This window comes from Diorhabda sublineata, chromosome 8, assembly GCF_026230105.1.
Source record: "Diorhabda sublineata isolate icDioSubl1.1 chromosome 8, icDioSubl1.1, whole genome shotgun sequence".
Classification (NCBI taxonomy): Eukaryota; Metazoa; Arthropoda; class Insecta; order Coleoptera; family Chrysomelidae; genus Diorhabda; species Diorhabda sublineata.
This window is the reverse complement of record NC_079481.1, coordinates 15,529,625-15,544,585: the sequence shown is the minus strand read 5'-3', so window position 1 is coordinate 15,544,585 and position 14,961 is coordinate 15,529,625. Positions and strand designations below refer to the sequence as shown.

At 31.4% G+C, this 14,961-nt stretch overlaps 2 protein-coding genes across 6 annotated transcripts in view; one reads left to right on the top strand and one right to left on the bottom strand.

The window, feature by feature from the left end:
- Nucleotides 1-33: 33 nt before the first annotated feature.
- On the bottom strand, nt 34-3,989 carry LOC130448020 (probable aminoacyl tRNA synthase complex-interacting multifunctional protein 2). Of its 2 annotated transcripts, none has more exons than XM_056785169.1 (4): nt 3,467-3,989; nt 2,953-3,123; nt 2,518-2,749; nt 34-432 (listed from the first exon to the last, which is right to left on the bottom strand). In XM_056785169.1, the coding sequence occupies exons 1-4, from the start codon at nt 3,659-3,661 to the stop codon at nt 71-73; spliced, it is 960 nt and encodes a 319-aa protein (XP_056641147.1). In that variant the 5' UTR covers nt 3,662-3,989; the 3' UTR covers nt 34-70. The 2 variants fall into 2 exon arrangements, with proteins under 2 accessions (XP_056641147.1, XP_056641148.1); XM_056785170.1 differs by having other exon boundaries at nt 3,485-3,988.
- Nucleotides 3,337-14,961, top strand: part of LOC130448018 (nucleosome-remodeling factor subunit NURF301) — a 67,231-nt gene continuing 55,606 nt past the window's right edge. For 2 of the 4 annotated variants that reach the window (XM_056785164.1, XM_056785165.1), the window contains exons 1-4: nt 4,093-5,811; nt 7,623-7,905; nt 9,020-12,039; nt 13,811-13,946. In XM_056785164.1, the coding sequence (XP_056641142.1) occupies nt 4,788-5,811; nt 7,623-7,905; nt 9,020-12,039; nt 13,811-13,946 (4,463 nt within the window). In that variant the 5' untranslated portion in view covers nt 4,093-4,787. Of the gene's footprint in view, nt 3,387-4,020; nt 5,812-7,622; nt 7,906-9,019; nt 12,040-13,810; nt 13,947-14,961 lie in introns of those variants that run through there. The other 2 variants (XM_056785166.1, XM_056785163.1) reach the window with 2 other exon arrangements.

Sequence of the window (14,961 nt, the reverse complement as noted above, 5' to 3'; positions counted from 1 at the left end):
TACTGTAAGATAAAATTACAATTAAAGTGTATGAACAATTTAAAATTGACGTTTATTTTCAAAAACTCAATCATAAAACGTTTTTACATCGTTGAAACCAGTTCGATAAATTCGCGTTAATCTCGTTTCTATTTGAAGCCTGTTTGAGAGCAGAATAAGCGGCAATATCTCCCAAGCTATAACTATTCCTTCCTCCTAACCATTGCGCTTTTCCTAGTGATTTGTTCAATGTTACCAGATGAATGGCCCTTTCAGTCTTGGTTTTAGACCGTAATATTTGATGACATGTATCTAAAATTGAATCGATTTCTACACTGTTCGGATCCGAACTATAGGAAAGTGAGGAATCGATTATACGGGTTAGGTACCTAATTAGATTTACTTCTCCTATGATTGGGATTCTGGATACTATAAGTTCTGTGTTGACACCAACTGGAACAATAAAAACACAATCAAATTTTGTCAATTATATACATATTCATAGTGGTTTTACTAGCATGCTGAGCTATTTTATAGCAACAAATTTCAAGGTACTATAAATTTTTTTCAAAATTTTTTGAAAACAAAGAAAACAAAACATTTTTACTCTCATCGAAATCTACATAGTTAAGAGGTTTATTAGTTAGAACTCAATTCCAAAAATTGTTACCACTATAAACCTAAAACTAAAATCCAATACTTTCCCTATGTGTAATACACAATTTTTTTCTGTGACAACAAATACGTTTTGTTTATCAGAAGCCAAATCTATTGCTCTATATTCTAGTCGCTTGAAAAGCTTCAATGAGGAAAGACGTCCATTATGTAAGTAACAACTGCTGAACTAAAGGGGGACAAATGGTAAACTGTTACCCTTGGTATGAAACACAGGGGAAAATTGGCTTGCTCTATACTCTAATCACTTCAAAAGTTTCAAGGAGGAAAGACGTTCATTATGTGAATAACAAATGCTGAACTAAAGGGGTAAAAAAAACAGAGGGAAAAGAGGCTTGAATAAGATTTGGAACTGTGTACTGAAACATTTGCAACATTTCAATGACATAGTTGACTGTCCAATAATATATATAAAAAAAAAATAACTTTACGATGACAATGTTGTTATAACATTAAAAAAAAATAAAATCGATTATTTTACTGATTACTTTATCTGATCCATAAGTTGAGTCATGAAAACTTTTTGACATAGAAATTCTGAAAGTTTCCCAAATAAATTAACGACATTCGAATGTTCAAAATAATTGAAGATGATAAGTTTTACTTCAAAAAAACATCCTACATTTCTTATGCTTGGGAGGAGGCGAATAAAAGGTATAAACTGTGCAGTGGGAATATGCATCCTGTTTTGATGCAAACTTTTTCTAGAAACTTGTCATTGATGAGAAAAATATCGAAAAGTTAGTTTTCACCGGGATAATACTATCAATTGTAGATTAAGATTAAAAACGTGGGCTAAATATTTGATATATATATATATATATATATATATATATAGCATTTGTTTTCACCAATCAAAAATTATAAAAAAGGCCTAATAATTAAGAAAATCGAAATTATTTGTAGACCATTAATAAAGTATCATTCTAAATGAATGTGAAAAAGGACAAAAACAACCACAATAATCCAATCCACAACTCAGTAAATAGACTTTTTACATAGAAGCTGTAATGGAACTTATAAATAAGAAATTACTGTTCAAATCCTTCTATTTAAAAGAAAACATCTCCATAATAAAGCTGCACATGAAGATAACAACCGAAAATATTCAGCTTAAAAAACACAAATCAAAAACTATATTTAAAGAAATGCACTCTATATATTAATATTACATCACTCAATAAGTCGTGTGACTGACACACAGATAGTGCTCCCATTGTCAACTCCATATGAGGTTTATGAAGTACTAATTTTCAAAAGACTATGTGTAAAATTTCATGACATTTCAATTAGTCAAAAAAAGTGGCAGCCATTTAAGTGAAGCTACTTTTGTTATTTTCAAGACAATGGATTCAATACAATTTTGTGTGTTAATTTATCATTGCTTATTGATGAAAAAAAAATATTGTACAAGCTCAGTAATGGCTTCAAAAATGTTCAAAAAGACCCATTATTGGTTCACTGAATTTAAATGTGGATCTACAGACACTGATGATGGTAAACTTTCAATTGAGGTAGTTACTCCAGAAAATATCAAAAAAATTTTATTTCCAATGACTGCATTCTCATTGTTCTAATAAATATGTTGTATAATCTTCATAATGTTTAGAATAACTCCTCTATTGGCCAGTATCTTCCATATTTTCTCTTTAAGTACTCTACCAAAGGCTTTTTCTAGATCTAAGAAAGCCACGTACAATTTCTTCTTTTGTTTTGTAAATACATGATCTTGGGTGCTCTTTTCTATTTGAAATCCACTTTGTGATTCTACTAGTGCGTCTTCCACTGTTAATATAATCCTTATCACTAATATTTTTTCCAAAAAAAAATTAAACTTTTATAAATATATCAATAATTGCTTACCATTTTTCCATATCAACTTAATATTCAATTTTGGTACATTATGTTTCAAATTGTGGTTAATGAGGGATTGTTCTAACTCTTTCGCATCTTCTGTTAATTCTGAAACTGAAGAATGTAGATGGGAAGTAAAGTTTAATTCAACTTTATCTTGCAGTAACTTCTGAAGGATTCTCAGAGAATGAGGGGGATTTGTTGGACTTGTCTTAATAACAAGATTTGGAAGACCACTAAGCTGGAAAAATAATAAGGTAAGAAAACAATCATACTAAATTTTTTATGGATTAAAAAGCATAATGTCACAGAATACATTTCACATTAGATAAACTGAAATTTTAATCATTTTAAGATTTCAATAAAATCTAAAAAGGAATTTAAATTGTATAAATAAATATTTAATCACAAATTTGATTCAAATATATCTTTTTTAATTCTTACCTTCTCTGATGTTGAATTAGAAAATGCACTTTGTGAAATAACTGGGCTGGAATAATTATTTTTAAGGTCCAATTTAATGGATATAATTTGTTTCTTCAAATTATCAAGTTGTTTTAAGATTTCTGTTTGTTTAGCTTCCAGTTCTGCCATGCCAGGTATTTGATGGTTTGACTAAATTAAAAAATCATTAATTTAGTATTCTTATAAAGTAATAAAAATATAGTGCAATAAATGATTAAAAGATGATTCAATACATATTATTGTTATATTGGAAAGTGTAACACGAGAAAGCATCTCAAAAGCAGAACAGAGGACATAGAAAAGTCGACGTGAAAACATTAATAGTTCATTCTTTGCTTCGAATGGTTATTTGACAGTTGTTCACAAAAATTGATAAGTGTGGTGTCATGCTAGGTGATTTTGTGAAATTTAAGGTAAGTAGGGCCTTATACGTTATTAAAAAGTTATTAGAAAAACACTAGAACACACTTATAATAACAAAAATATATAAAACCTTTAAAAACTGTTTAACCTGGTCGAAAATCCTAGAATTATTCGTTGTGGAAACGTGATCAGTAGACTGGCCAACAATTTCTTTAGACTCTTTTGAGTGGATATTTATCAGACTATACATGCATTTTGGAGTTCCCATTTGTTGATCGTGTATAATAATTGGTTTAGTTCGATACATTTTCAATGGACCATTCATTTTTCAACTTCCAAATTAGTGAAATAACTACCAAATTCACTTAGTTTTTTGTTCGGTCAGGCTTTGTCGGCTATATAATTGTACATAAACGTACGTTAAAAAGGATATATATCAAAATAAAAATGTTTATAAACTTAAAATATGGCTAAATTTTATTATTACACTATCAGTCTATTAATTTTTCAATTAAATTGACATAATATTTTGTAAATATATGATATAAACTAATTTAAACAAATATTTAATGTTCAATAAAACCCACGAACGAGCCGATAATGATCGTTGACAATCATTCTGTCGTTCGGCCATTTTGGATTGTGTAGTTACTGCATCGGCGTAAACCGTGTTAATTCAATTTTGCATCTCTCTCTTTTTCCGGCACGTACCGGAAATGATTAAAAAATTTTTAAAAATATTGAGTATATGTCAAAATTTGTATTACAGTTTTATTTTAAAAATACCCATAAACAAATAATATTGCAACATATTTTGATCAAATTAGTTTTTATTGCAAAATTTTCGTTTTAGCGTTCAGGGCTATGTCAGCGACATCTTCAATTTTTGTTTAGAGTCATTTCTGAAAGCTTGGACTGAATGTCTGAGCACATCACGAAAATTAAATTACGTTGCAAATATCAAAGTTTATAATTCTCATAATATTATTTGTGGAATAAAATTTTAGTGAGGAATACGGAAGTGTGCAAAAGAAGTGAGAATATAAAAATTCTGTGTACATATTAATTATAATTGCAAGTTGTCATGGCGGCTGTGTGATCGACCAATAGGAACGCTGGATGCGTTGGTTGTTAAGTGTTCTTTTTCGCCTGCGATACGCGTCATTAAACTATTTTGTGATTTTTTTTGGTGAATTGAATAAATTAGTCATAATTCGTGAATAAACAAAATGAAAATTACGTGAGAAATGATAGTAAGCCAAGAAATTTATCATACATCAGTGCGAAATGAATTTTCTGTTGTTTATCACGTGACCTACCCGATTATTATGGCGAAAAGATCGGACCATGAATCGTTTTAAGTAAAATTTTGACATTCGCATTTGTGTACAGGTTTGTTTTCCCAATCTACCACGTGTAATTTAGCCACTGATTGACATTTGACCACCAGGATGTCAACAAGAGGTATGAAAAAGAGGGGGCGTCCCCCTAAGGTTCAAGTATCAGAAAGATCCAAAAAGTTTCAATTTCATCTTCTTAAGAAACCAAAATATTTATTAAATTATAAGACGCCTGACTCTCAGACCAGTACTCCAACAGCTTCCAGAGCTTCTTCTCCGCATGAGAGTGAATCAAGTAGACGTAGTAGTACTCGAATAAGAGGCAAAGATGGGCATAGGGCTAGTCGAAAATCTGGTTATGTCGGCTCTGCTTACCAGCGCAGGGGCTACAATACATCAACAGAATATCATGAATCTGAATATCATTATGGCTCAGATTTCGGAGACGATTCCAGTGACAACAAAAGTGAAGTTGAAGATGAACTGGGGATATCTGAAAGTGAATCGGAGGGTTCTGTGGGTGATCCTAGTAGTGATAGTGACTTTTCCTTAAGCAGTTTCAGTACTATGAGTGGAACTCCTCGTAAAGGCTTTAGTGTTAATAGAGCTCCAACGCCAGATCCTCCGTTGTGGCTACAAAACCGAGAAATACCTCCTTTAGTGTTACCCAAATCTTCTGATGATTTATTAGTACCTAGAGAAAGAATAATGGAAGTAGTTAGCATTTATGAAGTTCTAAGACATTTTAGAAATCTTGTCAGGTTGTCTCCATTTAGATTAGAAGATTTTTGTGCTGCTATAATGTGCGAAGATCAAAGTAGTCTCTTGGCTGAAATCCATATAATGCTATTAAAAGCATTACTAAGGGAAGAAGATTCTCAACAGACTCACTTTGGACCTCTTGACCAAAAAGACAGTGTAAATATATCTCTGTACCTGGTTGACTATATTACTTATCCTGAAGTTTTGAGAGCTTACGTAGAAAGTGATAAAAGCTTCGATCAAAAAGTATTAGAAATATTATCCACAACTGATTATCCATTTTCAACACTTGAAGATAGAATTAAAGTTCTTCAGTTTTTAACTGACCAATTTTTAATTACAAATCCAGTTAGAGAAGATTTATTGAGCGAAGGTAGGTAGTAACAAATATTAATTTTTAATAATCCATTCTTTGTCTGGAAATAGTAATTTGTAAAAGTTGTTTGTGAAATGCGATATCTCATTTACCTACATGTTATATTTAATGTTTTGCTTTGTGAATTATGTCAGGAAACAGTTTTATATAACATGTAATTCATTAGGGTCCACAACCAAATACAAATAGGGTGATTTTTACTAATTAGTAAGACATAAAATATAATTTTATATATTACTAACCATCTCAAATTTCTTTCACATGTGTATTTGAACATCTAATATTTATTTACTTTATTATTGCAATATTTACTTATAGGCAAAGTTGGAAGTTATTGTTTTTAAAAATTATGCTGATCACTTAACTAATCTCTTCACTTTTAGTAGTGCTAAAAGGTAACAGCACCAGTGGCAGTCACTTTAGTGAGGATATTTCTTTGAAAAAACAATTTAATTTCAAATAAAAAAAAATATCTTTCATTTTTACTGAGGGCTATTTGATAGATAGTACCAAGTAAACTGACATAACTAGAAGTTATGAAGATTTTTATTTCTTTGGATATGCATTTTTTATTTAAAAGTGTAAATGGTCCTATGCTAGATGTGGCATGACCAGAGAAACATCACCGAGTACCAGTTGCAGACAATCTGTTAATACTGATAAATTAATAACAAAACTGAAATAAATAAAATGTTGAAAAATAAAATAGTATAATTATAATTATTTAAATGAAAGGTACAAAAAATCATCAGTATCTGACAAATACAGATTTTACATAGGTACTTTAGTAAAAATTCTCTTTTACAAATTTTTAGTTAAATTTTGACTAATAAACTCAGATAAATTTGGATAGCAACACATGAAACCATTTACATTCAATATTGTAATTTTTTGCATCAAGATTTATTTTTAACTCAGCTGCTAGTTTCTTAGCACACCACACTACATTAAATTAATCTTTCTTATAAGAAATTTCTTCTTTGCCATATATTTAATTTATTTATTTAAGAGTACTTACAGTAGCAATATCTTATTAGAATTCAGAGAAATATCATGATTTCTTGTTCATTCGACAATAGTTTTCTTAATTTTGAGAATGAAACAAGAAAGTGTCAGCTAATCTTTGCTTCCTTGTTTGTTTGTTTATACATAGATTAAAAAGACTTTTAAATATATACCTTACTAGGGGATTTGCTCAAAACATTATCTAGTTAAAAAAGAAATCTACAGATTTTTAGCACTCATGATGCAAATATTTTAAGTTCCAAACCAGTGTTTTGAAGTATTTTTTTTATATCTAATTTTCTAAATATATTGGTTATTGCCTTATCTAAATTGTCAAAAATCAAGCAAATTCGGCTAAAAAACTTTATAAACTGAACAATGTGAAATTAAGTAAGGACAGGCTTTTCAAATTTAATATTAATATAATTTGAAATCTTTTTAAAAGATATTGGTCTTTTAATAATCAGTTTAATAAAATGATTTTACTAGGAGCACCCAATAATTCATAATCAAGTCACTTTAGAGCTTTGCAAATTTTTAGTAGCACAATTTATACATTGATAAGAACCTTTTGATCACCCTCATGAGACCTTCCATGGACAGTGATTAAGCCTTTTTGGTTGAATGTTTAAATAATGCATATAGCAAGTAATAGAAATCTGACAGATCAAGGATGTTCATTAGGTGACCAAAATTGCATGTATTCCTATAAAAATACATGGGTGTGTTAGGGAGCCTCTAAAATATATTTGATATAATAAATAAATTTGGAATTATATTAATAAATATTATTTCATTTTCAGTGCCTATGCACTATGATGATCATTGTCGAGTATGCCATAAGCTTGGTGACCTTCTTTGTTGTGAAACTTGCCCAGCAGTATATCATTTGGAATGTGTGGATCCTCCCTTATCCAATATTCCAGAAGAAGATTGGCAATGTGGCATATGCCGTTCACATAAAGTATCTGGTGTTGTAGACTGTGTCTTGGATTTAGAGAAACAAGGACAATTATCCAGACAAGAACCTTTGGGATATGATAGACATGGCCGGAAATACTATTTTCTTTGTAGGAGGCTGTTTGTGTAAGTATTCATATTTTAATTATGTTAAAAATTAAAAGTTTTATACCTTCACATTCCCTAAGCCTCCTCATAATTTTCTCAAAGTGTAACCGAGAATACATGTAAGATTTATTGCCTTTCAGTTTCTACAGCTTTCTTGTCCAAATAATTTTTTGAGTATACTTTCAATATCGAGACATTCTAGAATTGGACAAACTGCAATTTCAGAATTAAAACTCATAAGTTTCTACTGGACCAAATCTCCTCAGGTGCTTCTTGATGTGGCAGTACTTGTATTTGCTGAGATCTAATTCTTTTTTGAATTCCCTGGTATCAAAAAACTGAAGGAACTTCTTGTATTCGTCTAACTGCCAAGATACTGCCAATTTCTGAAAATCTCATACAGGAACAATTCCTGCCTGAAATTCAAGTCAATAAAAGACATTTGTATGTGACCTCTTAATTTCTTTTGCCTTTGTATTGATGTTATGGAGAAGCTGAATGCTTTGAATAGCTGTTTGATTATAAAAATGAATCAATATGTCACATTTTTGATAGTTTATTTCCACATTTTTATAGCTTCATGTATCTTTCAATAACAAGTATTTCTGCGTGCAAGACATCAAACAAGAGCTTAGCATTAAGAGTGTGTAAACAAGAGTGTTTGACACCAGCCCAAAAATTCTAGATTTTTAAATTGTATTTATGACACGTAATGATATTTTGAATTTTTGGCTGATTTCTTTTCAAATATCATCTTAGTAAAGTTCTTTTTTTGCTTAGTGTTTCTATTTTTACAAAACCATTTAGTAGCGACTATAGTGAAATGATTTAGTATATGAGCATAAAATGCTGGAATCATTCATTAGAGGAAAAGAGCTATAGTTAGCTTACCGATCAGCTATAGAAAATATTCAATTTATAATATTGTAATATATAGCAAAGAATTAATTTTGACAATTTCTGAAAAAAAATACTATTATTTACATTTTCAAACCTTTGATTGGGTCTAGGTTTAGTGGTCCATCATAGACCAACAATAAAAAAGCTCACTAGTAACATGGTCATTGTTTAATATAGTATTGATAAAGCAAAATACTTAAATGTTAATTAATTATTGTTTGTTTTGATACAGGGAAAGTCAAGATGGAGAAGTCCACTATTACACCACAACGTTACAATTCAAAGAGCTCTTTAAAATTTTGGATTCCAAAGAGATGGAGAGTACGTTACATAGAGAATTGCAAGATTTTAGCAACGAAATTACAAGACAAATGGATCTTACAGAAAAGCTGACAAATCAGTACAAGGGGAATAAGAAAACATATCTTGATGCTGAAAATACTGCTATATTGAAGATGAATAAAGAAAAAGATGATAAAATGGAAGTGGAAAAACGTGAAAAAGAAAAACAAACTACAGATACGGCAGTTACAAAAATGCACGAAGAAGTTGAAACCACAGATGAGATACCGATGGTTGTAGAAAGTACTGAAATAGTCACCACTTCAGATTTAGATTCTGCAATGGATACCACAATTAATCATACAGAGACCATTAAAACAGATAAAGAATTCGATGATGAAGAAAATGATAAAACAAAGGAAGTTGTAACTAGGTCCAAATCTGGTGTTTTGACTCCGAGAACATTCAATATGGATGATTTAAGAAAGAAAAGTTTGGGACTTTTAAATAAAGACGAAATTGAAAGGGATGAATCTAGAATGACGAGGTTAAAATCAAGTCAAATTGCTAATGGAACATATCTATTCAAATTGGGAATGGAAAATTCATTCAAAATCTATGTTAATCAATTCACAACAAATGTTATCGCCCTAAATAAACCACAAAGAAATGAGGAAAGAGATAAGAAACGACATTTATCTCATAAATTCTCACTAACCCCTGCTTCAGAGTTCAAATGGACAGGTGCAGTTAGTGGAACTAAAACACTGCTTAGCAATACTTTAAGACACACAATTTTACAGCTAGAACAACAGATTCAGTCTCCTTTTATGCATCCAAATTGGCATTTACTTCGCAAACATTGGTTAAATCTAGTTTCCAATTGCCAACAACCAAAGGACTTTGCTAAGGTTTTAGTTGTATTGCAAGCTTGTATAAAACCTGTGGTGTTCGCTAATGTATGGCATGAACAGTTGGGTCATACTAAGTTAGCAAGGATTACTGCAACTGAAAGAGAAGAAAGAAAGAAAATAGAAAAACGCGAAAAGAAAGAACGAGAAGAGGAGGAAGAAAGAAATAGAATGATTATAAGCGGTTACGTGAAATATACAATTAGTTTTAAACATCAGTTGTGGAAGCAAAAGGGAGAAGAATATAGAATCCATGGCAGGTGGGGCTGGTTGTGGATTCGTATGCCAAGAAACTTTCAACACGTAGATTCTCGACAATTAGGTTTAGCTGTACCAAATAAAATTATGGTACAAATAAAAGACGGTGACAATGGTAGTAAAATGATGTCTTTGGATCCGGCAGCACATAAATTCCTTATGACAGGGGACTTGACTGGTGAAGGTGTACCCTCGTCTTTAAAGAGTATTGAAATTGTTCCTCCAGTTTCAAAATTTGCAGAAATAAACGTTAGCAAAGCTTTAACTTCACCCGGTCGGTTATTATATCCAAAAATAGCTAAAAGAACAAAATTGGACAATCTCCTAGCAAGAAGGATCCAATTAAAAACTATGGAAGAACAAAAAATATCTTTGATAAAACCAGAATATACGGCAAAGGAAGAAGAAATTGATGTTGAAAAAGAAGAAGAAGATAGCAGTGAATGTCTAGATAAACAGTTAAATAACATGATGTCTGGTAAAATAGCAATATCCAACAGTCAACAATCTACTCAACCCAATAGAGAAATATTGAATTCTATAGCGAAACGTATCAACATTTTAAGGACCCAGTACACAACCATCGGAAGATTAGCTAAAGATTTTCAATGTTATGTAAAAGGGTGTAATTCTGGAACTGCCGGTACCAGTTTGGATTCAACTTGTTACTCTCCTTTATGCATGCAACGACTTAGAGTGAGAAAAGATTTATTAGGTTTATTGAGAAAAGCAAATTTAGCTACTAACTCTTCAAACAAGTTGGTGACATTACCTCAAACAGGAAATGTAATTAAGAAACCTTCAATTTTAGAACAAACATTAAAAGCACCACTGCCAGTAGTTCAAAAAGAAAAAGATGTTCCCCCAACTAGGGAAACTATTTGTAAAGGACTAATAAATGCTTTGGATGCAGCTTTGAAAGTTGAAGAACCAAGTGACATTTATATCCCTTTAAATAAAGTTGAAGTTAAGAATGAAACAGATGAGGAAGTGAAAAGTTCAGAAGAGTCTGTTACTACTACATCCAAAGCAAATGCAATAGCAGTTGATGGTGTGGTGAAAAGTGTAGCTTCCTCTCAAGACTTCACAGATGTTGTTTCTGTAACAGCCTCATCCAGTGATGGACCTAGTCGTACAATACAAACCTTAAATGCTAAATCTACAGTTTATAGTGCTCAACAAAATCGAAGATTTTGTGCTTTTAGACTTGGTGTTAAGCGAGAGGAGAGAGCAGTTAAAACAGAACACGCAGAAGATGGTACTGAAAAAATTTACTCAGCTCAGAGTTCTGAAGGAAAGGTGATTTTAAGGAAAATATCCTTATTGGACAATAAGCGGAAAAATAAGCAAATAGTGAAATATCCAGCATGCTCATCTTTCAGAACAATGAAAACACACACATCTCTGTTGGTATTACCACCGTATGATACAAAAAAATTGGCTAGAAATGCAGGAAGAATTCACGTTTCCGGTTTTCATCATCTTGCTAAAGCAAACAATAGCGTTTGGCCTTACCCCTGTGCGAGACCTTTATTTAAGACCTGCTGGATATATAGAACAGTCAATTTGAAATCATTGGCATGTGCGGCTCTTCAATTAAAAATTCTGTGGGCTTGTCTAAGATGGGACGATATGCAAGTGAAACCACAAAATGCTGATGGGAAGCATCAGATTACTACAGAAACGGAAATTTTATCTTTGGAACTCCTAAAACATAGGCATGTAGGACAATTTATGGGAAAGACGCAATATTTACGACGAAAAGTAGTTATACCATTAGAGCTTCCAAAAACTGTAAGAGGTTTGTAAAAAACTATATATTTATTTTCTTATTCTAGATAAAAATGCTGTCTGTTATTGTGATTTTCTAAGACATTTCCTTGTTAACTTAAAAATAAAAGAACACATACATTTCCGTGTAATTTATGAGATTTCAACATTCTGCTCAAATCCATCCACAGAAATATCTCTTAACTAATCTCTCCATTTTCCAGTGTCTTGAAACAAATGGAGTTTCTTAATAGGAGCTCTTTAAGCCAAACACAATTCAATCGATCAAAAAAATGTTGTCCATGATTTATGTCAAACTCTATGATTGCCTGTCTCACATGGTCCTTTTCTAAAAACCAATTGACAACTATTTTATGAAGCATTGGATATTTTGATAAAGACTGGAGTTAAGTCGAAATGCCAATTTTTTAACAATCTTTCAAAAATTATTTAAAAAAACTAATGTTAAAACAGAAGAGACCTAAAATCACGAACATGCATTAATATTGAAATATTGATCATCAATTTTTCTGTTTTCAAGTCCTGTTTAATGATGTTGAGGAATTATGGTTCATCTGCCATAGGGGATTTATATCCGATCTCAATGGAGGTCACTGCTTCAGTTATTCTAATGAGCAATCAAAAATCTTCTTGGATACATTTTTTTAAATCTTGAATTATCTATCTCAATTTTTCCCTTTTTCTGTTTTCTTTTTGATGTTGATGACCTAAATGACTTTAGCATTCATGTAGTCTAAGGATTTATTTATGACACTTTTTTGAAAATCTTTACTTATCTGTATATTTTGATGGGTGTAATTCTCAATTCTTTTGTCTTTATTAATCAATTTATTAATTCAAATGATTTAGTTTTTTTTGACTGTTGATTGATGTTGTCGAAAAGCCGATAAGCCTCAACATTCACTTGATCTAAAAACTGTTGTCCAGGATTTATCTCAAGTTTTATGGTGGTCCTTTTCCGAAACCCAATTGACATCACTATTTCATGTAGCAATGAATATTGACATTGATACTTTTTTTATTTTGTATTATTTGCATCTATTTTTCTGTTTTTAAGTCTTGTTTTCAAAAATCCATGTTTGCACTCAATGGAGATACATTTTTCTATATTGAATTATTTATCTCAATTTATCTGTTTTCTGTTTAATTTATGAGCTAATTCATGATTTGTGCCAAACTCTCCGTCTTATATGATCCGAACCCAATAAAAATCACTATTTCAATTGTACCAATGAGCATTAACAAAGTTTTTTCCTACTTTTTTGAGGATCTTTATATATTTCTATAGATTTGATTCCCAGTTCTTCTGTATTCTTGAAATGAGGCTTTTACCATAGCTTTTTGTTTCATTATATCTAGGCATTGTTTATCATTCTTGTTGGTTTATTTTATATAGATCTTTTATAATACAGTTTACAGGTTCATGTACAAATCTGGTGAATATTCAGTTTTTTTTGTTCCTTCTTCTTGGGCTTTGCATACAGGAAGAATTTAGCTGTACGATCGGAAACTATGTCTGTTAACTACTCTTGATTTGGTACATGAATACTTTTAACCCAAAATATATACAGAATTTGCCTAAAAAAAATTAGCTTCGTCCTCTATCCATTACACTATGGAGACCTTCATAATACGACTACTGCTTAAAGTATGTTTCTTTACCCACTAGTGAGTAAAATGAAGTTTTACACACTCGAAAGTGTGTCTAAAGTATGTACTTTACGCACGGTAGTAAAAAAATTATATATGGAATATTTGATACCAAAAAATGTTTGTTGTAGAGGTGACGTCGATAAGAAGCGGACTTCGAAAAAGAAAGCGACCAGAATCTCCACAAAACATGGACCCTCAAGTTACAGAAGAATGGGTAGATGAAGAGAAGCTGGAACTTTGGGAGATTAAACAATATGGAGAAAAGTGAGTTGTTTTCAATTTTTTTGCACTTTTTGTAATTTTTAAATAAAAGAAAAACGTAAAAACTATTAATACAGTAATCAGAGGATTAATGATCTATTCATTTTTATGTTGTTTCATAACTCTTTTAAAAATACTTAAGATCTCATATATTGAAACGGGTCGAAGAAAATAATCTTGTTTGCTATGACTTGATATGAAAATGAGGAAGAACTTTTTCAGAAGATAACTTTAATGGAAAAATTACCTCATAATGAAATGTTAAAAAAAAACAATAAAATAGATAAAATATACAATACACAGAAATATGAAATTTTTATTTTTTTTTTGCACAAGTCTGTATTAACTACACTGGTCAGCAGTGGTTTCGTAGCTCTTAATATACTCATTTGGATACAAGAATAAGTACGATAGTCCAACACTAAACTTGGCCAATAACCTCTTGACGAATGATGGATCAAACTCTTGCATTGTCTTTATTGGAGAGCTCATGATTCCTTACGGATTCTTTATCATTTCCAGTTTCAGTAATTCCACAAATACTTAAACAATGTTCATATTGAATCGAATTACTGAATTGTATTTGTATTTTGGAAAAGCTGCGTTGGTTTGGAAATTCAATGCGGGCCGTGTTTTACAACAGTATGTATGCATGGTCCAAAAACGACATTAAACTGGTGGCTCCTGGGAACCAGTACAAAGGACGGCTAATTTGTATGAGCTTAATCCAAAGCTTAATCATGCTGAGGGATAAATAGCGGAATTTCACGAGCAAAAGCGGGGACTTCCTCCCGAGGGTTTCTTGGCAAACAGAGACAACGGAAAGCAGTACCCCCAAAGCATCATTTTTACCATTGTCGAAGCTTTTATTGGTGCTTTTGACAACTCCCGGCACAAACGCCGCAGCATCATAGGGGCGGAGAAAAAAAAGGAGAAAGAAGGCCAAGGCTGCCTTAACGGCCCCGGATTTTAAGGTTGCCACGACATCCAATCTTCCTCCACCCGGTTCTTTCAACCC

Bases quoted from the DNA above. Each gene is read 5' to 3' on its own strand.
- LOC130448020 (XM_056785169.1), bottom strand. From the start codon at position 3,661: ATGAATGGTCCATTGAAAATGTATCGAACTAAACCAATTATTATACAC. The intron at 3,124-3,466 runs GTTTTATATATT...TTTTTAATTTAG, and splicing joins AGGTTAAACAGTTTTTAAAG to TCAAACCATCAAATACCTGG. The intron at 2,750-2,952 runs GTAAGAATTAAA...TTATTTTTCCAG, and splicing joins CTAATTCAACATCAGAGAAG to CTTAGTGGTCTTCCAAATCT.